The sequence below is a fragment of the Pleurodeles waltl genome, chromosome 1_2, assembly GCF_031143425.1.
Source record: "Pleurodeles waltl isolate 20211129_DDA chromosome 1_2, aPleWal1.hap1.20221129, whole genome shotgun sequence".
NCBI classification, from domain to species: Eukaryota; Metazoa; Chordata; class Amphibia; order Caudata; family Salamandridae; genus Pleurodeles; species Pleurodeles waltl.
In genome coordinates this window covers 180,160,389-180,184,211 of record NC_090437.1, presented here as the reverse complement: position 1 = coordinate 180,184,211, position 23,823 = coordinate 180,160,389, and the positions used below count along the sequence as shown (strand labels likewise).

At 43.4% G+C, this 23,823-nt stretch overlaps 1 protein-coding gene across 1 annotated transcript in view; it reads left to right on the top strand.

Moving 5' to 3' along the window:
* PRKG2 (protein kinase cGMP-dependent 2) overlaps positions 1–23,823 on the top strand; it is a 791,389-nt gene that overhangs the window by 313,503 nt on the left and 454,063 nt on the right. The window contains exon 5 of the mRNA XM_069237440.1: positions 7,894–7,999. Within this exon, the coding sequence (XP_069093541.1) occupies positions 7,894–7,999 (106 nt within the window). The remainder of the gene's footprint in view (positions 1–7,893; positions 8,000–23,823) is intronic.

The window sequence follows — 23,823 nt, the reverse complement described above, 5'->3', positions numbered from 1 at the left end:
GCCCAAAGGGACATATTGGTTTTTGTAAAGGTCCATTGGAACCCAGTCTGGTCGGGGGGCTTTGTTAGAGTGGCTAGCTAAAATGGCAGAGCCTACATCCTTAAGTTCAAATGAAATCTCCAATCGAAACTGCGGGGTCCCTTCTGTAACAGCCGGGGGGCCCATCAACGCCTACTGCATAAATCTGTTTGAAGTGTGCCACCCATTGTTTGAGGGTGATATTCGAGCCTTAGTAATCAGACAAGGTAGAGCAAGGTTGTTTCCCATTGACTATCTCCAAAAAGCCTTTTGCATTCCCAGAATTGTTGGGTGTAGTTAAGCATACCCAGGTTTGCTTCCTGTTCCTCATAGCATTCTTGTAGGCTACTCTTGCCAACGTAATGCTTTTCTGGTGTCTTGGCCTAACGTTAAGGGCTTCATGGAGCCACTTATTGGCAAGCCCGTACCCCTTATCAAACCAGCCAACATTATGGGCCCCACAAGGCCCGGATAGAAAAACCGTAATAGCTCTTAAAGAGTGATTTAAAAACTGGGAGGCATCTAAAATAATGCCAGTGGGAACATCAAAAGTTAACAAAGAGTCCATGATCAAGCTCAGGTTTGAACCCACTGAGACGTTTGATAAGGTAGGGATTGATGCGTTACGCCATTTAACCCTAGAACCCTTGTCTTTTGGGATCTAGCCAATTAAGCTGAGGGTAGCAACAGGGTGGTTACTAGCTGGTATCTCTACACCGACCTCAATGGGGTTATGGTGACTATAACAGGTTTCATGACCTTCCCTGAGCTCAGAAATCATTCAAAAGTCCTGGAGATGAACACATAATCTATGGCTGACCCTTTACTTCATCCTACACAGGTGAGTCATTGGTTGTCCCAGTATCACCACACCGGCCTCAATAGGGCTATGGTCATTATTACAGGTTTCATGGCCTTCCCGGAGCTCCCAAATCATTCAGAGGTCCTGGAGATGAACACCTAATCTGTGCGTTGCTCTTTACCACATCCTTCAAAGGTGAGTCATTGGTTGAAGAGGTTCTCTTAAGTGTCCATCATGTTACAAAGACCCGCCTGGCCAAGAACGTTATACAATCTCATTCCTCTGGTGTCAGATATCATAGAACAAAATGTAGTAACACTACTGAGAAACGGATCAGTGGTAGCAGGGTTTAAACCCAGTTTAGCATTAAAATATCCTGCCAATATCACACTACAACGGTTAAGCTTAGAAAGAGACCTAGTCTCAAGAGCAGACAACCCCTGAATTAAGGCCTTAATATGGCACTCTAAATCATATAAAAACTAACTAAAAAAAGTTAAACTCTCTAGATAAAACGACCCATAGAATCTGAATCCCACTATGCTCTGAGGGGACTGAAATAACCCAGAGATGTTTGGAAATGTGGATCATGATAGCTAACTCACCTCGTGCTCTCTGGCACACGGAAGCAGTTGCTGGGACAGTGAAGCATTCAAAGCCATCCCAGGTGGTCAAGTGTCTTGGACCATAACCACAGCAAAGTGGGTAATAAATTTAAGCAGCTTGGACCTAATATCTGCAATATTCCAACAAACTAGCCTTAGGGCAGAATCCTGTGAACATATCACATGTTCATTGGGGTGTAGGCCATTGGTATCCTGCTAACCGCCTGCTTACGTCGGAACTGGAGGTTGAAATTTCAAGAAGTCAGTCATTGTGATCCCGGTCCGACAGGGGGAGAAATCTGATGGAAGTGGGGATATATGGTCTCTCTGTGTCCCGCTGCCACGCCGGGGTTGTAAACGTCTATAAAAAAAACAAGGAGGATATTTATGCCCTTGGTAACGCGTCCCAATCTGATTAATTTATTCTCTCTGGGACTCGTTTTAGGCCAATGAATCTTTTGACCCTGATTGAAGACACCTTAGAACGAGATAACTGATCAGCATGTCAATCAACAAGTCAATAACGTCATCAATTAGACTCAGAAACCACCATGACCTTTCAGTCATGAAAAACCACACCAGTTTAGTACGATTTTGTGACGTTTATTCCCTATTGATTACAATTCTACCAGCAAGTTTATTAGTCTCGAAATCATGAAACACATTAGCATTGTCATAATATGGCAACTCAAATAAGATTTCATCAAAGCAAAGATCACAAACATTAGAACATAGCACAACGTCAACATAGGTTAACCTTAGCAGAGTATCATTAGAGCATTATTCAACAAAGCATTGAACCAGTCATTTGTCTATTTGCGTCCGTTTCAGTGAACCCCTTAACTATCCTCGAATTAGCATTGGCATGTTGGGCTTCATGCAAAACTATTTGGTAACACAAATTTGGAAAAACATCTAACTATGGTCTCTGTCAAAAGAAGCAGTCTGTACCTAGAAAGGAAAGGCAATTCATCAATTATAATTTCATCATCATATAGTTACCCTCCGTAATGGGTCAGCATACAGATTCAGTCTTCGTCCTCAGGACATCAGTTGATTTGCCATCAGCCAGGGAAACACAGCAAGACGGGTAAAAAGGGACACTTCCCTCATAAGGAGGAGAAGTATAGGACGGGCAAGGCAAGGCAAGGATGGTTTGAAGAACCAAACAGCAAAGTCTCTATGCAGAGTGACAAAGTGTCTGGGTCATAACAAGTTCGCAATGGCATCTCTCTCTAATGGCTCCTTGTGTCAAAGGCTTTTATCCCTTTTCTGTTGTACAGTCCCCTGATTCTTGATTGGTTAGGGTGGGAACCCCACTATCTTCATCCAATGGGTTTACAGTATTAGTATCAAATTTGCCACCCCATAACCGTTCTCACGTATTTTATTGGTTCTTATGATTGACGTCTCCAGCGGGCAGAATGTCCGGTATGATTTCATACTCTTGTGGTCCTCTCCCATCTTCAGTCAGTAGGTCCATTGTCTGTACCGGTTCAGGTGACTTTGTACCTGTAACTAGTCTACAGTGTTGCATTCAGCAAAAATGTTTCTTCTAGTAAGTCGAATTTCATGAGAACGGATCTACTACGGTTACATTCATCCTTTAGCTTTGGAAAAATACAAGTACATGTCCTTCAGCAAGTCAGCACACTGCACGTTAGAAAAACACATTTAATATGAAAACCGGTCAGCTAGGCCTCGACTCCTGCTAACTAAGGCCTATTGATTTATTAGCAAAACCTTAACATATAACTCTTAATATTAGTGTAAAAATCATACTTTAACATCTCATTTTCATTATTATTAGTCAGTTTCATTAGTCATTGTATACATTGGTGGCCACTCCCCGTGGGCACATTTCAAGCGCGTGTTTAGCAATAACACATTAATACATTTTCTAAGTGGCATTATTATGCATTAGTTCATCAACATTTCATGTTAATTATGAGTACAAGTGCTACGCTCTCTCACCCTCATCCAGGGAATGATGCTTATTTATACTGTGGATCTGGCATCTAGCCAGATTAGGAAATTTACAGTTAATTACCACACAATCCCCCTTCAAATTCTTAGCCGCTGGGCGTACTCACCCAACTCTCCTAATACATAACTCTATTCACTGATGTTAAAATTTGATTTGCAACACAACTAATGACATACTTTGTTTTTCAGCTGGGTGGTAGACTCCTCGGTGTTAGCGGTTGGTTGAGAAGCCCCCGTCATAATGGCAACGTATGGACATCATTCAGGGGGCAGGTTAAGGCAGAGCAGTTTTTTCTCAGGCTATGTTATGCAGTCTATCCACCAGTGTGGTGACACATTGCAAGATGACAGATACACATTTATCTAAAATAACTTCCCAGTATAAGACTGGAGCTTCACAAGCATCCTGGTGGGCCTCAGGCTGATCACAATTGCTTATGGTACATGCCAGATGTGTGCCATTGACGGTCTGTTTGGGTTGGTGCTTTCTTTTTGCCGGGGGGGGCAGTGACTACTATTAAAGGTCTTGTGAATATTGATCCCTGTTAAAAGCTCAAAATCAGCAGGCAGCATGCTGGGAGAACAGTCAAATCCACAGGAGCAGAGTGAGAATGGGAAACTGTCTGAGTTGGTAGTGGAAGACTAAAGCCTCCACCCAATCCAAAGATAGCCACCGCTCCACAATGTTGATTGCTTTGTAAATCACCTCTAATGCACAGGCTTAAAAAGAGTCTAAAGTCGTGCTTATTTGCATCCCCAGGCACTTTGCGCTTACCCATACTGTTCACGTGTTCACCCTCAAACGCTTGGACTAAATTGTTTAAATTATTTGAAAAATAGCACACCACAAGGAGATGAAGAGCAAGGCTGAACACAGTCAGATCATGGCCCCCAATGAGAATAATTCTCCCCAGATATCAGGGCCAAAGACGGAAGGGGGGACAGAGACCAGTCTCCTCCAGTCAAGGACAGGCAAAGACCGGCCCGGTCTTAGCTTGGGCGCATGCCTGTGCACACCTCGCATGGCAGGAGGAAAGTGGGCTATTTCAAGTGCCAGACTGGTTCACAGTTCACTCTCTGCCTATTCCATGATGTTCTGAGGCCTGTGGTCTTGCCCCCACCTCCATTGGTCATGTCCCATGCTGTGGGATGAAAGCAGACTATTTCTAGTACCTCTCTGGCACACAGTTCGCTCCCTCCTACTCAGTGGTGTTGTGGGGCTTGTGGTCCTGTACCACCTCCATTGGTCTTGTCCCACGTCGTGGGAGGAGAGCAGGCTACTTCAACTGCCTGACTGGTGCACAGATCCCTCCCTGACTACTCTGCGGTGTTCTGGGGCTTGTGGTCCTGCCCCCACCTTCATTGGTCATGTCCCCTCCTGTGGGAGGAAAGTGGGCTATTTCAAGCATTCAACTGGCACGCAGTTCGCTCCTGCCTACTCCGCAGTGATTGGGGGCTTGTGGTCCTGCCCCACCTCGATTGGTCTTGTTCCACGCTGTGGTAGGAAAACAGGCTATTTCAAGTGCCTAATTGGTGTACAGTTTGATACCTGCCTATTCCGTGGTGTTCTGGGGCTTGTGGTCCTGCCCCCACCTCCATTGATCATGTTCCGCGCTATGGGAGGAAAGTGGGCTATTTCAAGCTCCCGACTGGCACACAGTTCACTTCCACCTACTCTGCAGTGATCAGGGGCTTGCGGTCCTGCCTCCACCTCCACTGGTCGCACTTTTGTCTGAAAGTATCCACTATCACAGACATCAACCACCTCTTTGCTCCATCAACCAAGTGGCCAAGATAGAATTCATACTCATATCCACAGCAACATAAAAGCCCTAATTAATCCAGGACTGGCTCTTCAACATGTAGCAGGGCAGTTTAACACCGCAACTCACAATGAACGCCAAGCCACCAATATTCGACATATTAATTGTAAAGGGGCCAGTTACAGCTGATGCTGCTTTCAAACCTCGAGCCAGAGATACAGGCTCCTGGCAGCCGTGGATAATTGGCTTGATAATCCCATATAATAATTGGATTATCGGAATATTGGCTCAATAGTCTTTCAATGTTCTGTCTGCCATGATGTTTTGAACTGAACACATGCCTTTAGAGGCCCAGTCAGGCCAAATGAAAGGAGAGTTGCCTATTTGTAGGTCTGCATTGAGCCAGATAGGAGACCCAGGTGTGAGACCCAAAACGTAGGAAGCCATTCTATTTAACCAAGTGATGGCTGGACCTCTAGGTTGTTACTGATGCAGTCAATATCGGGTTTAACGGGTCACAGATCCCTTATGCCTTCTGTAGAGTACCTGAGCCCCATTCGCACGCTTCTGTAGATATCTCCCTATGATGGCCCAGTTCTTAGTGGGTGGTTTCCATTTTGTCTCAAAAATGGTGTGCAAGTTGCGATAATTGATGTGCAGAAAAATAAAGCTATATCTAGGGGAGTCTTGGTCCTCTGGAGACTGTATCTGCATATAATTTCTCCATATTGAGTCTATTGCATTTGATCAAAGGAGACATGTCATCCTGGACCATGATGTTGCTGCTGATCAGGATTCCCAGATATTTCATTTTGGAGGGGACCCATTTAAAGGGAAAACCACACAAAATGCCTGCTGCGGTTGTTCAGGTCATGACCATGGCTTCGCTTTTGGACCAATTAATGAAGCATCTAAAAGAGGTGGAAAATGCTGTGATCAGTGACATCAGCATATTTAAAGATGTGTCGTTCGAGGAGATGATCAACAGGATGTTGTTGGCATAGAGCACAAGTTTCTGATTCCCCCAGATGTCTGAATCCCAGGGACGTCAAGATGTTCTCGTTTGTAAGGCAGTGAAACACCTGGAATAAAGGGAGAGACAAGCTATAAGAAAACAAATGAGTTTTCAAAATACATCAGTTAGAAGGAACTCCACTGAAGCCCTCTTGGCCATGGTATTGCTAGTGCAACTACAAAACATATCTTCCAAACCCGGTACACTGTAGAAAACATTGTTAATAAGGTTTCATAGGTTGCAAGGAGTCTGCTTCCCTGCCTTTGTTAGGTGGAAGGATCATACTGGAAAGCAAGAACAGAATGACGAAATGTGTATTTTTCATTGGCTAATAGGACTTTGAGGCACAAAAGTCCTCATTACTCATAGTCTCTTACATATTACAGCAACAATGACCATTTTGGGGGTGTTGGTAGCCCTGGGTGAGCAGGGCTAACAGGTTTTACAAGTGGGACACAGAGGGTTCCCCAAATAATGAGTAATTACGGGGGAAATCTTTAATTCCACTTCTGTTCCCAGTGGTAAATTTGGAGCTGGTATTTGCAGGTGGGGCCCACCAGCATTCATGTTTGGATACCAGCTCTTATTTTTCCTCAGCAGATTTTCACCCAGACCAACAGAGAGAAAAAACACAAAAGAGGGAAAGAAAGAGGAAGAGAATGGCGGAAACAGTGATAGAGAGAAACCATAGCTGAAAAGGAACCTGCCAAACTGAGATAAGAGGCATCTGGTGGTGGATGAAAGATACATGAGATGGAATTAAGACTGCGCACCCTTGGTATTTGGCACCACGACTATTCATAGCACCAGCTGCTAGCCTCTGAGTAACACTTTGGGCCTCATCACTTATTGTTTCACAAATTAGGCACTACAATGATTCCCCGTGTAAACTTTAATTTCCCTCCTTATTTTATTAGAAGTACACACCAGATTTTGGCAGGTGATGTTTGTGAGTGAAAGACACAAGATTCTTATCTTATTGTTACTATGGAACTTGTTATTACAATGTGGCTGAAAACTCAGGGGTGGCTTCTCCATTAGGGCGGAGGAGCGTCGCCCCCTTGCCAGCAGTGGCAGCTGCAAACCTTTCACCAAGAAATAAAAATAAACTGTGTTTATTATCATTCTTTGGTAAAAGGGCGGGCCATGAGGGTGACGAGCAGTGAGGAGGAGTGCTCAGTACTCCCCCTCAGAGTGCAAGTGTGTATGGCTGACCGTCTCGGGCTGGCCAAACACACATGAGCAGTAGGCTCGCTCCAGCCCATTAACACAGTTGCCGGGCTGGATCGAGCCTGCACAGGCTCCCAGTCTGCCTGGGAGTGCCCTGGCTCGGCGCTCCCAGCCAATCCTCACACTGCTTTGTGCAGCGTGAGGATTGGCTGCAGGGCAGGTTGGGAGCCTGTTCCTGCAGCGAGGAGACAGAGGAGCGGAGCACGGCACAGCGTTAAGGTAAGATGTTTTAAAAAAATTATTTTACATTTTATTTTCATTCCCCCCCCCCACACACACCGTAAATGAGCCCTATGTATTTCTGTCAGAAATAATATCTGGCACTGCACAAATCAAGTCAGCTCACATTCCTATAAAAGTCCATGCGTTTTAACAAAACACACACATTGCTGTCTGATAAAACTATGTTTGGCCTAAGATTATGATTAGTATTTTAATTTATTGTTTTCATTCACAATGTGCATCTTCGCAAAGCTGCCAGCAATGCCAAGACTTGGGCATTAGACAGAGAGGTGTTCCAGAACATAATGAGAAGAACGATGCAGACCAGACATGAAGAATACAGACAACTCCTGAGAAGGTAAACTATAAATACATTCTTATTTATGAATTTTTATTTTGTCTTATAAATAGGTCACTGTTCCTTCTTGCACAACATTGATTCTTTTATTTAACAATTGCTATTGTCATTTAAACTTGAGTCAAACTTCAGAGAGTGCTGACACATAAAAAATCAAAAAAGACTAAAATAATAGGACATCGGTACTGCGACATATCCATTCTCATCACTTGTTTTCAGCAAGGACTGCGAAAGATTTCCATTCAAGTTGTGGGCCTATCTGACTGTTACTGCTTCCCAACAGTGGTTAGCCCTGTATTTAAGACTCTGACATTATTTAATTGGAAAGATGGAGTTTCTGGAACAGTCTTCATGATGCACGTGAGCAATTATTTATGAATTGCATTTCCTAGAAAGCACCCCATAGATGCTTGTGGCATCTGCAAATTTGCCCCAGTGCACACCTGTGAATGCAATATGAATGCAGTAGAATATGGCTGGTGTAAATGTGGGTGGTTCAGGGCATCTGTCCTCGTCGACAGATTTTTTTATGAATCGGTTGCTGGAATTCTGGAAATCACTTGAGGAACCAAACAACGAATCAGTATATTCTCTCATTTCGGACACCATCAGAAATGGACAAATCTTTGCACTCGCTTTTACACGTGAGCCGGCTAAAAGGTCTAATTGAATACAGCGATCATATAGCATTTCCATTCACGTCACCGCTTTTTCAGGTAACATTTCCATTTACATTCCCATAATTACACATGGATATGACAGGTGGGTCTAAATATGTATTTTGTTAACCTTCTGAATTGCCATAGACATGTTAGTTTAAATACTCCTGCTCCAGACTCTAGGTCATAGTAATATTGATAACTTTTTCAGAAGAATGCCCAGTAAGGTTCTACCCCATTTTGGTAAATAAAAGTCGATCCACAGGCCTCAATTACTAATTAAGCACAGTGGAATTTCCAGATGTGTTAAAAATAAATCAAACATGTCGGGAAGCTTAAAGTCCAACTAGCGTTTAATGCAAAAAAGGAAGCAACAAATGCAAAATATCAAACACAATTGTCATTTCCCCTGATCAAGGCTCTAGATACAGTATGGTCAGTGGGAGCCAAAACCTGAAAACGTATAAAACCAACAAGTATACATAGGTTTCCTCTTAATACAAGTTAATGAAGAATAATCCTGTGACAAAAGCCTGTTACTCTTAGTGTAAACGTATCTAATGTGCAGGTGGACGGATCTTCTTCTCAAAGAAGTGCAAAATAGCCTTCAGGTTGAAGATATTCATCCTCACAATACAGTCATTACTCTCACCAAAACCTACTTCTCTTTCTAGCTTGGAAATCAAAGTTATGCTGCTAGGAAATGTCCAATTGAAACTCCTTAGCCCTATGGCTTCCGGGCCTACTACAGCCAAGAACGTTTGCAAGCTGATTCAGTATCACAGGAAACTTCAAGCTAATATAAAACAACATCCATGTTTGCTTAAATGTTTGATACATTCAGGATTACATATGCTGTTACTAACATTGCTCTACAAAGGAGGATCCGAACATGATACAAACAGTACAGAAGTCTATTTTCAAAGCTTCCTTTATCTCAGAGAGGAAAGAATTTGGTTTACAACAAGTCAGTAGAGTACAGTCTCACCATTGCTTTACCAGTCTCATTGTTGCCACCTTCCTCACCATCCTCAGAAGGAGCAAGTGTAAAAGTATTTGGAAATGCAAATATTTTTGCAAGCACATTGGGTGATGCCCAAGATCAGTTTAATAGCAATATGGATGACAACTAAAATCATAAATATACCAATAATGGACGCAAATACCTTAATACCCCAAGAGCTGAAAACGTCCACCAACTACACCCTGATGCTTTGGAACTGAAGTCAGAGTCTATTTCTATCTCGTGTATTTTTTAACGGTCTCTTTATTGATATATATTTGTGTATGGTAATAGAAGTGTTGGGAAGATGAGTTCAATATTCAGTCCCTAAAATCCGTAGACCCGCTGTCCCTTTGGACGAGAAGGGATAATGCAATGCCAATCTATTTGAATCAGCATCTTAAAAAGTGCATCTAATTGTTCTTTTACCAAGTCCAAGTAGAATTTGCTATTTCTTCCAAAATTGATGCATCCCTCCTTATCTCATCTAAAGCAGCCCTCATACTTGAGAATTAGATCGGACAAGAACTTGGAGGTAGCTGAAACCGCCTGCCTACCCCTTTTTCATTCTATGGGATCATCATCAAAGTGTCTTATGGCTGGAACTATATAATATGGACAGCAAGTCCCAGTCCCATGTATAGACAGCCAAGGTTAGGCCTGCGATCCACAAATGAAATATACATGATCTCCCTGGCCGGAACATTTGAGAAACAATAACGTATGGGGAAGTTCAAAGGGAGATAACTCAAAAGGAATATTTTACATTGTTAAATCACATTTGCTGCATCCAACAATGATTCTGGAGATATTTAATCGCCAGAGCACAAAAATCAATCATGGTTCAGTCAATGCAGGATGAGTAGCATCTGGCATGTTGCAATTAAAAGGATTATTGAACTTTTCAAGGGCTGGGAATGAAGAGGTGCAGATGTCAGTGCACTCTGTCAATCTGTGCCAAATAGGGAAGAGCTGAAGACAAGTGTCAATAAAACTGATGGGCGCTCTGATCAAAGGAATGCTACCTCCTGTATGACAATGGGCCTGATTTAGAGTTTGAGGGATGGGTTACTCCATCCCAAACGTGACTGGTTTCCCATCTGCCATATTACAATCTTTATAGGAAATAATGGAATCATAATATGGCAGATGGGATATGTGTCACATTTGTGACGGAGTAACCCCATCCGCAAAACTCTGAATCAGGCCCTATGTTATGCATGTATGTGCAAATCCAGCAGGAGGAACAGTTAATGGTCTGTCTATGCTTTCTCAACAACAACACATAGGAGTCATCCTCCTAAGCTAAGCGGTGACTCTGTAAAGGAAAGTTTCAGCACAATTCAATCTTGGAATAATTCCACATTCTGCTGCAAGAATGTACCTCACCACTGGCTAGATGCTGAAAGCAGCAAGGAAGATAGCAGGTCAGGCCAACATAGGAATCTGATATCCAGAAGGAGGAGGCTGCTTACCTTGGAGGCAATAACAATTAGAAGTTGTCAGGTCATTATTAAGAAGCAGTGGAGAAGGCAAACAACTTTGACCCACCAACAGATGACAAGTCCACAGCAGAAATATTTCAGCTGGTGACTCAGGGAGAGGGGCAGGCCTTGAAGCAGCATCAGGAGCCCTGTTGTCTCTAGGAGGGCTGACTCATCTACAGGTGAGAGGAGTGAATCCAGGTCACAAGTTCTCAGCTTTTGACAGCTGTGATTTTAATGAGCAGGATCTGATAGGATTCACACCAGCAAAGCTGCAGGGAAGTCTTCCTCTTGTATATACACACAGATATACCCACTGACTGGACCTTAGGGGATGGTAGGCCTCAGTTGGACACTCATGTAAGGTGGCTTGCACTGACAGACATTGTATAGACTTTTTGCAATATTGTAAAACAGCATTTTCAAGTGTCTATAGATCCAGCTTAGCAGAGAAGACACAGGGATTCGAGTGGAGCATCATGGTCGGCCCATGACTACTTCTTACTGACTCAATTTGGTTTTTGAAACAGATTGCTTTCAAGGACCACACACCTAATGGTGGGACATTGGGCCATTTTAATTTTGTCTCTAAATATATTTCAGCTATTTTATCCTTCAGAGTCCCATTATTCCATTCCACTTAACCACTGTGTAGCCAGGTGTTGGAATCCCCGGCTACATCGCAGATTAAACCGGGAGCGGAATGCCGCTTCACCGACCCCGGCAGACACGACAACGAGGATATCGGGAATCCGGATGGCCGGATTCCCAAACAAATACCTGAGGACCTCGAAGAAGGGAAGATGATCGCCATGACTGGGAACCCGGATATCCGGGTTCCCGATGCTATAGAAAGAGAGGATGGACTACGCGCGCGGCACGCGTTTACAAAAACAGACGCCGAGGAAGGAGACGCGGAGAACGGCAGAAGAAAGGAGACGTCCACCAAATGAATGGAGGAGGAAGAATCAACGAACACCAGTCCAGGAGATACCATTACGGGACAGGAAGGTCCCGAGGAGCCCGAACGCCGCCACGTCCCCGGAGGGATGTGGCTCAGTCAGGTACGGTCCTGTTTAAAGGACAGCATTCATTTCATGGTAGGGAGGGAGGCGAGAGGAGGGGAAGAGGAGGCGGAGAGAGGGGACAAGAAGGGGGAGAGGGAAGGGCTTGAGAAGGGCACTGGTATATCCTCAAAGAGCACAGAAATAGAGATCGTTTAATAAATAACTGAACACTCACAGAGGTGACTTCACTGGATTCCTGAGCCTATTATCACCACGATATTCTTTCTGTGGGGAGGTGACCCTTACTTATTACAAACTCACTCTCTCTCTCTCTCTCTCTCTCTCTCTCTTTTCACGAAAACACGCCAGTATAACAACCATAGACTTACCGATATTTCCGTTCCTCTTGCTTTCCCGGTCCACCTGGAACACCGTTGGGGAATATCATCTCGAGTCATCAGGAACCCTGAGGGAGAAGAGGACAACAGAGAATTACTAACCAACCGGCCTCAAAACATTGGACATTTCAAACTTAAAACTTGATATAATAAAACCACGTTACTCACCCTTCCGATTGACTACCTTAGTCCTTCTTGTCGCTACACCCACTGCCACACACTGACTCTGAGTGATAGGTACTATGGGAATGCTGGTCTATTCCTACAGACTTACAAAATGCTTGCACTACTTAGGACAAAAAGGCTCTCATTTCAACAATGGCGGGTGGCAAGCACCGCCCGCCAAGTTGAAACCTCCGGGCGGCCGCCAATGCTGCCGCACTCCGGCGGTGTCTATTTTGAAATCCCCGCTGGGCAGGTGGGCGGAAACATAGTTTCCACCCGCCGGCCCAGCGGGGATCTCGGCCGCAACACGGGTGCCGGCTCCAAATGGAGCCGGCGGTGTTGCGGCTGTGCGACGGGTGCAGTTGCACCCATCGCGCTTTTCACTGTCTGCTATGCAGACAATGAAAAGCTCCATCGGGCCGTGGCAGGGGACCCCGGGACTCCCCTTTCCGCCAGCCTTTTCATGGCGGTTCATACCGCCATGAAAAGGCTGGCGGGAGGGGACTCGTAATCCCTGGGGGAGTACAACCGCCGGGCCCAATGTGGCGGGGTACAGCCGGTCCCGGCGTTGCGACCGCGGCGCTTCCGCCACGGTCATAATTCCCAGGAAAGCACCGCCAGCCTGTTGGCGGTGCTTCTGACAAAACAGCCCTGGAGGTCTTTGATCGCCAGGGTTGTAATGAGGACCAAAGTCAATTCCAGTCTCTGCTAATTCGGCTTGGTACCCCAAACCGAGGGATCAAATCACTGATTAATCACAGCTACAGAAATTGAATCTGCCTAGGAACAGGGGTATGCTTCCACCCTTCCTGAAAACATAGACACCATGATGAAGGACGTAAGTGGAGATTGCACAGTTAGGTAGTTGAACAAATTCAGTCTAAATGTGAACGAAGGGGCTGCAATGCAGAGGGAGGGGCAGTGGAAGTGGTCTAATTCCCTTTCCAAACACTAAATGACAGGCGCGTCGCACAGAATTGACAATCACTTTGCAACAAAAGAAAGGTTCTCAGCAATGGATTGTAGCGGCATGCATCATTATGTCCCTCCCATTGATGGCTGCTCCAAGATACAGCCTGGTGAGGTTGGGGAGTAGAACTTTAGGTTTGACCATATGCCCAGTGCTGTCTCTTCATTCCCCCTCAGGTTCTCTTTTACATTGCTACTTGATCTATGATTTCTTTTAATTTTTTAGAGACTTGTTCCTGCGATTGAAAAAATAGAAAAAGAATGCAGCATTCTTACCAGCTGTCAGTTGAGACAAGAATTTGAGGAAAAAGAAGAAGAACACGGGAGTGAACTACCTTGGTATGTCCCATTGGATTCCCCTCCATGAGCTGATTACCCTGTTCTCTATGTGCAGCCCAAAACAGAAAGTCAGGCAGCATAATTAATGACTGAGGACACTTCCTCCTCACCTCACAAAATCAGGAAGTGGGAACAATGAGAACCTGCGAGTGCCGGATGCAGCGCCTTTAAATTCCATTCGGATGAAACCCACATGGTACAACACTGGCCCTGTGAAGAGCGGATCATAAGCCAAGAGAACATCAGAAAGGGATAGAGACACGCTCAATCCGAGGACACCAAGAGGGAGAAGGAAGCATGGCCATGAAACACGGAAGACACCAACAACAAGGAGGAGACACAGTCCCAGGACTACGAGGAGGAGCCCCGTGAAACAGCCCTACTGAAGGAGAAAAGATACATGACGTTCCAGAAGATTCAGATGAGAAACCAGAAGGGCACCAGGAAGACAAAGTATTCCGAACTGCTCCAGGAGGAGCTTGGCTTCTCTAAGTACGCAACCGCCTCCTGTGCAAATACTGGAAAGAGGAGACTAGGAGGGCAGACAAACGTGGGAAACAAGTGTGAAAGTTACTAATACTTCACATTGGTCATACATACGTTGAACAGCATGCTTTTTTTTCTCCCTTTTTCTTTTTCTGTTTGGTTACTTACAGGCTTTTACAAACTTCTTGACCTTGCATGCTACCCAAAACCTGAATTGTCTCTTTGAGGTGTATTGACTTATGGGTATTGGAATCCTGCCTTCACACCAGGTCCTACTACTAGCGCAGAGAGAAAGGAATAATTATTTGTTGTCTTCCCTTTCAAGAATGATACAGAAGCACATTGTTCCTTGGTGGTGGGCAAGGTGTCTAAACTTTAAAGGATATCAAGAACCTCCTTAAACCCATTTAACCAAACCCCTAAGAATAGTAAATAAAAAGTGTTTTTGACATATGCTTACCATTAGCCTTTTCCCTTCCTTTGAGGCACCTATCTGATCCTGGTGGCCCAGGCCTTCTGCGTCTGAAGAAAGAAAGGAAGAAAAGACACCATAATTGTTATACATTGTATAAAATAAGGTAACAACAATAAAGAAAAGAAAAAAGTGCTGCCACAAAAACAGTGTGTCACATGTCCTAAATCCCACAAACCTAACATGTGGTGGAGAATGCAGGCATATGTCCATTGATAAAGAATGGAAGGATTGATACATCAACTAATACAGGGCCAAAAGAAGCTCAAAAGGGCCCTCGAACAACAGATGGACACTGCAAAGTGGTCATGGAAATATTTAAGGATGTAATGAAATCACACACGGAGAGCCTACATAAGATGGCTGAGGATCAATATCACCTCAGTTCTAGCATCTCCAATGGCCGACTAGCCTATAGACTTGGGTATAGTCCTACTGAAATATGTAGTTGGGGAAGACCCCGATGCCTTCCTATTAAACTCTGAGCAAGCTGCAAGAGCCTGTGATTAATTGCCAGACAAACTGCCACTTTTCCGTGCCCCTCTTTTGACAGGAGAGACACAAGCAGCATATCAAGTGGCCAACCCTCATGGGACTCCACCGTATGAGGAGATTAAGGGGTTATTCTAACTTTGGAGGAGGTGTTAATCCGTCCCAAAAGTGACGGAAAAGTGACGGATTTACCACCAGCCGTATTACGAGTCCATTATATCCTATGGAACTCGTAATACGGCTGGTGGTATATCCGTCACTTTACCGTCACTTTTGGGACGGATTAACACTCCTCCAAAGTTAGAATAACCCCCTAAGACTGTTATATTGGACTATTTAGGCATGGACGCAGAGTCATATTGCCTCAAATTCTGCAAAGAAAGAGGTTCACCTGGAGATTCTTCCACAACATTGTTCTTTAAACTAAAGATGGCTGCGGACGAGTGGTTGAAATCAGCCGAAAGTACAAAAGAAGACATAATGGATCGAATATATCTTGATCTGCATCTAGAAGCTTTACCTTGATCTACACAGACATGGTTGAGACAACACACAAGGTTCACGGTTGAACAAGCGGTCAAAATGACTATCACTTTCTCCCGTGCTCAACCTCGTTTTCATCCCAGAGAGTTAGAAAGACACCCCTGCAGCTTATCTTAGTTGGGAAGAGGACGAAATGAAAGAGAGCCCAATACAAACTCCACAGAATCCACAAAATGAAGGAATAACAAAACTGAAAGTTTGGCATCTAAAGGTCCTCAGTGCTTCGATTGTGGAGAGTGGAGACTTATACCCCGGATGTGTACGAACAAAAAGTCTACTGAGGAACCATGGAAATGAGTAATGTCCCTTGAGACATTCTATTATCTCAGGAGTTTGGACATTGTTTCTATGTAAGTGTACAAGTTAATGGGAAATGGATAACCACTCCTTTAGACTCAGGGTGTACGAAGTCAGTAACACAAGAGGAGTTGGTTCATTCAGCCCAAATACTCCCAAAAGAAGCAGTTAGTAGTTGGTGTGTTCCTGGAGACATTAAAACATATTCAGTAGTCCATTTAACTGCTACTACCCTAGCAGGACAAATGTTAAACATAGTAGTTGGGATTCTATGCAATCTTCCGGAAGACCTCATATTGGGTCCTGATAATCCAGACTGCTTAGACATGTTTCTGGTCAGTTTAAACTCCACCCATTTCCACAAAGACACGCAAGAAAACAAAAACCAAAAGAAAATGAGACTCACTTCTGAACCCTGGGCACTAGGTAAAACTTTAGCTATTCACAGGTGAATGATGCTTCTCTGCAAAATGCAAGGCAAGAAGCCCAAGCCAATCACAAAAACCCCAGCCCAAGTTATCCGCACTTCCTTATAAAAAATGGATTGCTATATATGATTGGAAAAAAGATGAAAATCCCCAACTGTTAGTACCCTACGGGTTCAGGGAACAAATCATGTTTTTTGCACACTCCCATTTGTTGGCTGGCCATACCGGAACACAAAAGACAACTAAAATGGTTCTACATCACTTTTACTAGCTAGGTATATTTGCCACTATAACAAAAATGTTGCCAGCAATGTGAGGTGTGCCAAAGGAAAACCCATATCGACTTCCTCCCGTTCCCCTACAACCTCTGACGATCACAAGAAACTGCTTTGAACATATTGGGATAGACCGCATCGGACCTCTCCAAAAATCAAGTAGAGGTAACCAATATGTCTTAGTTATAGTAGAGTATGGAACAAGATACCCCAAGGCCATACCATTAAGAACCCCTACAACCAAAAACATAGCACAGATCTTAATTGAGGTATTTTCTTTAGTGGCTTTCCTCAAGGAAATACTTACAGATCAAGGGACCCTCTTTGTCTCTGAACTTATGAACCAGGTGTGTAAACCGCTTAACCTTTCCCAAATCAAAACATCTGTATACCACCCCCACTAGTGGAAAGATGTAATGGTACTCTCAGACTTACCTTTAAAAACTGCTGACCGTGGAGAGAAGAAATTGGGAACAACTGCTGCCCCTTGCTCTCTTTGTTATCAGAGACAGACACAAAGTAGTTTAGGATGTTCCTCATTTGAACTTTTGTATGGTAGACAATCTGCAGTCTTCTTGAGATGACGAGAGAGGTATGGGAAAATGAATCAGGGTTTGATGCCAGAGCATTATTAGAATAGATTAAAGAATTAAAATCCTGGATCAGTAAGCTCTGAGAGTTAGCTGATTCCAAACCTAGAAATAAATCAGGCCAGACAAAAATCTAGCTATGATACAGGGAAAAAAGTGGTGAGAATATCAAGTAAATGATTGGGGTTTGGTCCTACGACCCACGTCCCATAAAAAAAGGAAACAGAAAGGAAAGGACTGTATAACATTGTTGCCAAGATAGGTATGGTTACATATCATCTCCAAATAGCTCCAAAAAACAACAAAATGATCATGTGAATCTCCTAAAGAAGTGGTTAGGACCTTTTCCAAAAGATGTGCATCTGGCAGAACCACTGGAATCCTAACAGAGTACCCTAGACCAATTAATTATTAATGATGTTTTAACCAAAGAACATAAGGAGGTCCTATTCACCATCCTACAGTCTTTTTCTTCCCTGTTCTTGGATAAACTGGGACCCACAGTAGGAAGGACATGCCATTCCAACTCAAACTGGAGCTGTTGTTAAACAGAAACCAAGCAGAATTCCAGAAGCAGAAGGGAAGCCACCCTAAAAAGAGCTAGCCAATATGGTGCAAATGAGATTCATTAAACCCTCTAAAAGTAATTGGTCTTCACCCATAGTATTGGTATCCAAACCTGTTGGGCTGATTTGCTTTTGCATTGATTTTAGGGGTATCAATAGTGTTTCCAAACTGGATGCCTATCCCCTACCCAGAATCGATGTACTAATTGAGAAGCTAGGGGAAGCCAATTTCATCACCACCTTGGATCTCACAAAAGGGTATTGCCAGGTTCCGCTCAGAAAAGAGGATCAAGAAAAGACAGATTTTTCTAATCCGGATGGGTTACTTGAATTAACGGTCCTCCCTTTTGGCCTTCATGGGGCCCCTGCTACTTTAAAAAAATGAATGAATACGGTCTTACAGAATCATCAGGTTTATTCCTGTGCCTTTTTTGATGATATTGTCATCTTTAGTCCAACTTGGGAACAACTTCTGTCTCATATTCATAATGTTTTACTAGAGTTACAGCACACCAATCTGCATATCAATGCAAAACATCTCAGGTTGGGTTTAATAAAGTCAAGTATCTGGGATACATGTTAGGCAATAGAACCCCATGAAGAAAAGATATGTGCTATTATAGACACCCCTCTACCCAAAACAAAAAGGGAAGTTGGAGCTTTCCTAGGCCTTCTCACTTACTATCCATGATTCATACCACAATATTCTGATATTGCAAGACCCCTGGCAAACGTGTTAAAAAAGGTGTGACAAAATAAGAACTTGTGAACCCTTTCCTAAAGTTTCAAAAGGCCTTTTTCTTTTCTTAAACGGGCTATTACTGCCAGTCCTATTCTGACTTTTCCCAATTTTGTTAAGAATTTTATCTTGCAAACGGATGCTTCTCAAATTGGGTCAGGGGCTGTCTTGTCACAAATGAATGCAGATGGGTTGGAGGTTCCCATCCTATTCATCAGCCGCAAATTATTCACTCAAGAACAAAAGTATCCAGTTTTAGAAAAAGGATGACTAGCAATTAAATGGGCTACAGAGAAACTAAGATACAATTTGGAGGGAAAGACATTTATCCTTTATACAGACCATGCTCCTTTGATCTGAAAGTGATGCAATAAGAGTAACAATCCAAAGGTACACAGGTGGTTCCAATCATTGCAACCCTTCAGATTCAAGGTACGACAGGTCGAAAAGGACAGGAAAACGATAATGCGGACTTCCTCTCCCGTTTGCCTCTTTTCCCGACCGGGAAAATCGCATTGAAGGGATATGTCAGTTGAGACCAGAGTTTGAGAAAAAAGAAGTAGAAGACAAGACTGAGTTCCCTTGGTAAGTCCTACTGGATTGCCCTCCGCGTGCTGATTACGCTATTCTGTATTTGCAGCCGAAAACAGGAAGTCAGGTAGGAGAATTAATGACTGACGACATTTCCTCTTCACCCCTTGGAATCAGGAAGTGGGAACAACAAGAACATGTGAGTGCCGGAGGCAGCTCCTTTAAATTCCTTTTGGATGAAACCCACATGGTAGAACACTGGCCTTTGAAGAAAGGATCATAAGCCAAGAGAACATCAGAAAGGGATGGAGACACTCTCAATCCGAGGACGCCAAGAGGGAATAGTAGGCATGGCCACGAAACACGGAAGACGCAGACACAAAGGAGGAGACGTGTTCCCAGGACTACAAGGAGCCCAAGAAAATGGCCCGCTGAAAAAGGAAAAGATATGCGACCTCCTGGAGGATCAGGTTGAGAGGTCAGAAGGGCACCAGTAGCGTGGCTTCTCCAGGTATGCAACCACCTCTTGGGCAGTTACGGGAAAAGGGGGGCTGGGAGGGCGACGGACGTGGGAAATGAGTGTGAAAGTTACTAATACTTCACTTTGGTCATGCTTTGAATGACACTTTTTTTCTCCTTTTATCTATTTCTGTTTGGTTATTTATGGGCTATAATGAACTTCTTGACTTTGCATGCTACCCAAAACTTATGTTTTCTCTCTAAGGCACATTGACTTATGGTTATTAGAATCTTGCCTTCACATCGGGTTCTACTACTAGCACAGAGAGAAAGGAATAATTTTTTGTTATTTGTTGTCTTCCTTTTCAAGACTGATGCAGTAGCACTGCTCCTTGGTGGTGGTCATGGTGTATAACTTTAGAGGATATCAGGAACCTCCTTACACCCATTTAACCAAACCCCTAAGAACAGGAAATAGAAAGTGTTTTTGACATACACTTTCTAGTGGCCTTTGCCCTTCCGTTGAGGCACCTCTCTGATCCTTGTGGCCCAGGCCTTCGGCATCTGAAGAAAGAAAGGAGGAGAAGACGCCATTATTGTTCTACATTGTATAAAATAAGATAGTAACAGTAAAGAAAAGGAAAGAGTGGTGCCACAAAAACAGTGTGTCATGTCCTAAATACTGCATACTTAACACCAGCTGAAACAGCTAGGGCTTTGTTTCTTGAAACATCATCATAAGGGTGCTGGTGAGCAGCACAATTTACCACTGCAACCTTTTGAAGCAATTGCAAGACATTTAAAAGATACTGAACATATGAACACGCTGCCCATTTTTGACAGGATTACCTGCAGAGGTAAAAAAAAAACTCTTTGCATTTATTGTAACCCAAAGTCATGCGTTACTCCAAACGCATACTTTTAAGCCAATGAAAGTAACATACTTTTCCTTGGATGGGGTGCAAGCCCGAATAAGAGTGATGAGTTCTGCAACTTGGTATGATCTCACTCTGGGCAAATCATGTCTTCCCACAACTTGATATATAGTGCAAACAGTGTAAGCAGCAACTGGTGAAAAGTCATCATTTCTGAGACATGATTCATCCAGAGAATAAATTAGTCCATATTCTTCGAGGACCACATCATTTTAATCAATACTTGGCTTAAGTAACCTGGGCAGTTGTTAAAATACAGTCATGTGGATCTTCGTCTTCACTGATAGGTATCCCTGAAGCAGGATTCAAAAAAGGTCAATGGATCAAAGTAATGTGAGCTGCAGGCAACAACAGTATTTCGTATTGAGGCAATTGTGCTGTGAAGAGATGCTAAGTTTTTGTAGTGAGGAGACCTGCAATCACAGAAAAGGGTACATACAGCTTTAGCACAATATTTTCATAGGCTTTAATAAGATTTGTGGAAGCTGCTACAGACCTTAAACAAGGTTGTAGTTCAGTCACAGCTGGAACCAAAGTTGAGGAGAAATGGGCTTTAGACATGTTCTGATCTCCATGGGTTTGTACTAGTACTCCAACCACAAAATCTGTTTCATTCATGACAATACAGTGTAAAGGGTTTGGCATAATCAGAGGGAATCTAAGGTGGATGTGGATGTTAATGTTTATGTTATCTTTACAAATGCATTTCAGTGTTCATTAAAACATTGCAAAGGGTCAATAGTGTCTTTTTGAACAAATTCTATCAAATCTTTGTCACATCGCCAAACCCCAACATTGATTGTCTGCAAAACCCCACAATTCTCTAAAAGCATCCTACCTGGGAAACAGTTACAGACCTGGCAATTTTCGGATAGCTTTAACTCCCTCATACAACAAGTGGCCCTCGCCAGCAGAAATATCGTTGCCAAGGTATCTCACTCGGGGAACGAAAAACAAATAATTTTCCTTTCAAGCCATATGCCCACACCTAGCTAAACTAGTGAGTTGATAGACTGAGCCTTTTTTACAATGATCTAGATTAACAGATGCCAACAATAAATTGTCAATATATTGGATTAGAGTAGGAAATCAACATGCCTAAATATCTCTTCAGGGTGTATAAAAAGATTGAGAGAGACTCTGTTAATCCTTGCGGAGATGAATCCACAAAACCTGGAACCCTCAGAATGTCACTGAGAAATGATTCTGACTATCCCCGTGTGGAGAAAGTCACAACAAAGGTCGATCACAGTGAACCACTGGCACTGATACAGGAAAGAAGGGTTGCAGGGTTAGGAAACTTGGGAGCAATTTAAGCATTCATATGACAATGCAAGTATCATACTATCCAGCCTTTGAGTTATATTTAAGAGCACCCCACCTGAGGTGCAAAGCACAATGCAATATAACTTACAGAGGATATCCTCATCTAGCAGTTTTGTTGGAGAAGTGTGACTAAATAAAAAGTAGTTGCATTCATTAATAGGACCTACTAAAAAGGACACTGGGTCTGTAATGCAGAGGGGGACTTGTCAATTGGAAATACTGAGTGTCTCTATGGACATGCCCAGGAGAGGTAAAGGAGACATTTTGAGAGCCGAAAAGGGTTAATTTGTTCTACATTTATCAAGGTGAACATAACACAGTTGGAACCTCTTGGGGTGTCCTAAAATTTAGAGGTGGCGTTCCTGTACAATTTGGTGATAACCAGGTTGGGCAGGGAGCATTGAGGCATTGTGAGTGGAATTAGGGTAGTTTTGTTTCCAATGCCCCAGCTGACCACATGCCAAGAAAGAACCTTAGAGTCTCTCTCCAGCCCCTTCTGTTTCTCTTTCCAATTCTCCCACCTCCCTGGCATCCACAACCTCCCCTGCTTTGTGAAACTCCCTTCCATACGCCATTGTTTACTCGTTGCCTGTTTTGCAATTTCAGGAACATTTTGATTCAGCATTCTCTTTCCTTTTCTTTTGTGATGTGACACAGTGGTTCTTGGCAGAAACTGCTAACTTTGAAATCTGCCACTAAATACATTTAGTAGTCAATTGACTCCTAGAATTCGGTAACAGCCCCTCCACAAGAGCAGCACCAACAGCTTCCTCATCTCTGTAGGACAGGTTATACCTGAATACCTTTAAAACACATTCTTAAGCCTATTCAAATAATCTTTAGGTGCAGCATCCTTATTCTGCTAACAATGGGAAATTTTTGTCTGGTTAGATTTCACTGGACATATCTCTGGAATCGCATTCAGCAGTGCATCTTTAGCCAAACTGAACTCTCTATCATTCCACAGGGCCACTCCGAACAACTGTGCTTTCTCCACCAGTCTTTCTTTCATTTTACTTGGCACTATCAGTCTCAATGCCTGATTCACATCTGCCCAGTCAGGTCCGTACATCTCAAAAATGCTCTGCAGTTAGTCTCAAAACTGTTTTGGGTTCTCCTTAATGTTGGGGAATTGTTCCTTTAGGCTCATAAGGTCAGAGAGGGTTGAAGGAGTGTGGATCATAAGGAGCCCCCCAGCTGCTGGGTAGTCTCTGAAAGGGAGAAGGGTGGAAGAGGACAGACTGTTGTTAGACCTGGCAGCTTTTTTAGCGTGTCTCCCCTGTCTTTTTGCCTTCTGACCTCCTGTTTTTATGGTATACTGAACTCTGTTTTTGCTGGTTTATTGTCTCTAGGCACTTTACAACTGCTAATCAGTGCTAAAGTACAAGGGTTCCCTATATAAATTGTACTGTTGATTGGTTTATCCATGGTTGACATATTTGATTTACTGGAAATCACTAGTAAAGTGCACTAGAGGTGCCCAGGGCCTGTAAATCAAATGCTACTAGTGGGCCTGCAGCACTGATTGTGCCACCCACATGAGTAGCCCTGTAAATATGGCTCAAACTTGCCACTACAGTCTCTGTGTGTGCAGTTTTAAACTGGCAATTCGACTTGGCAAGTGTACCCACTTGCCAGGCCTAAACCTTCCCCTTTAATAC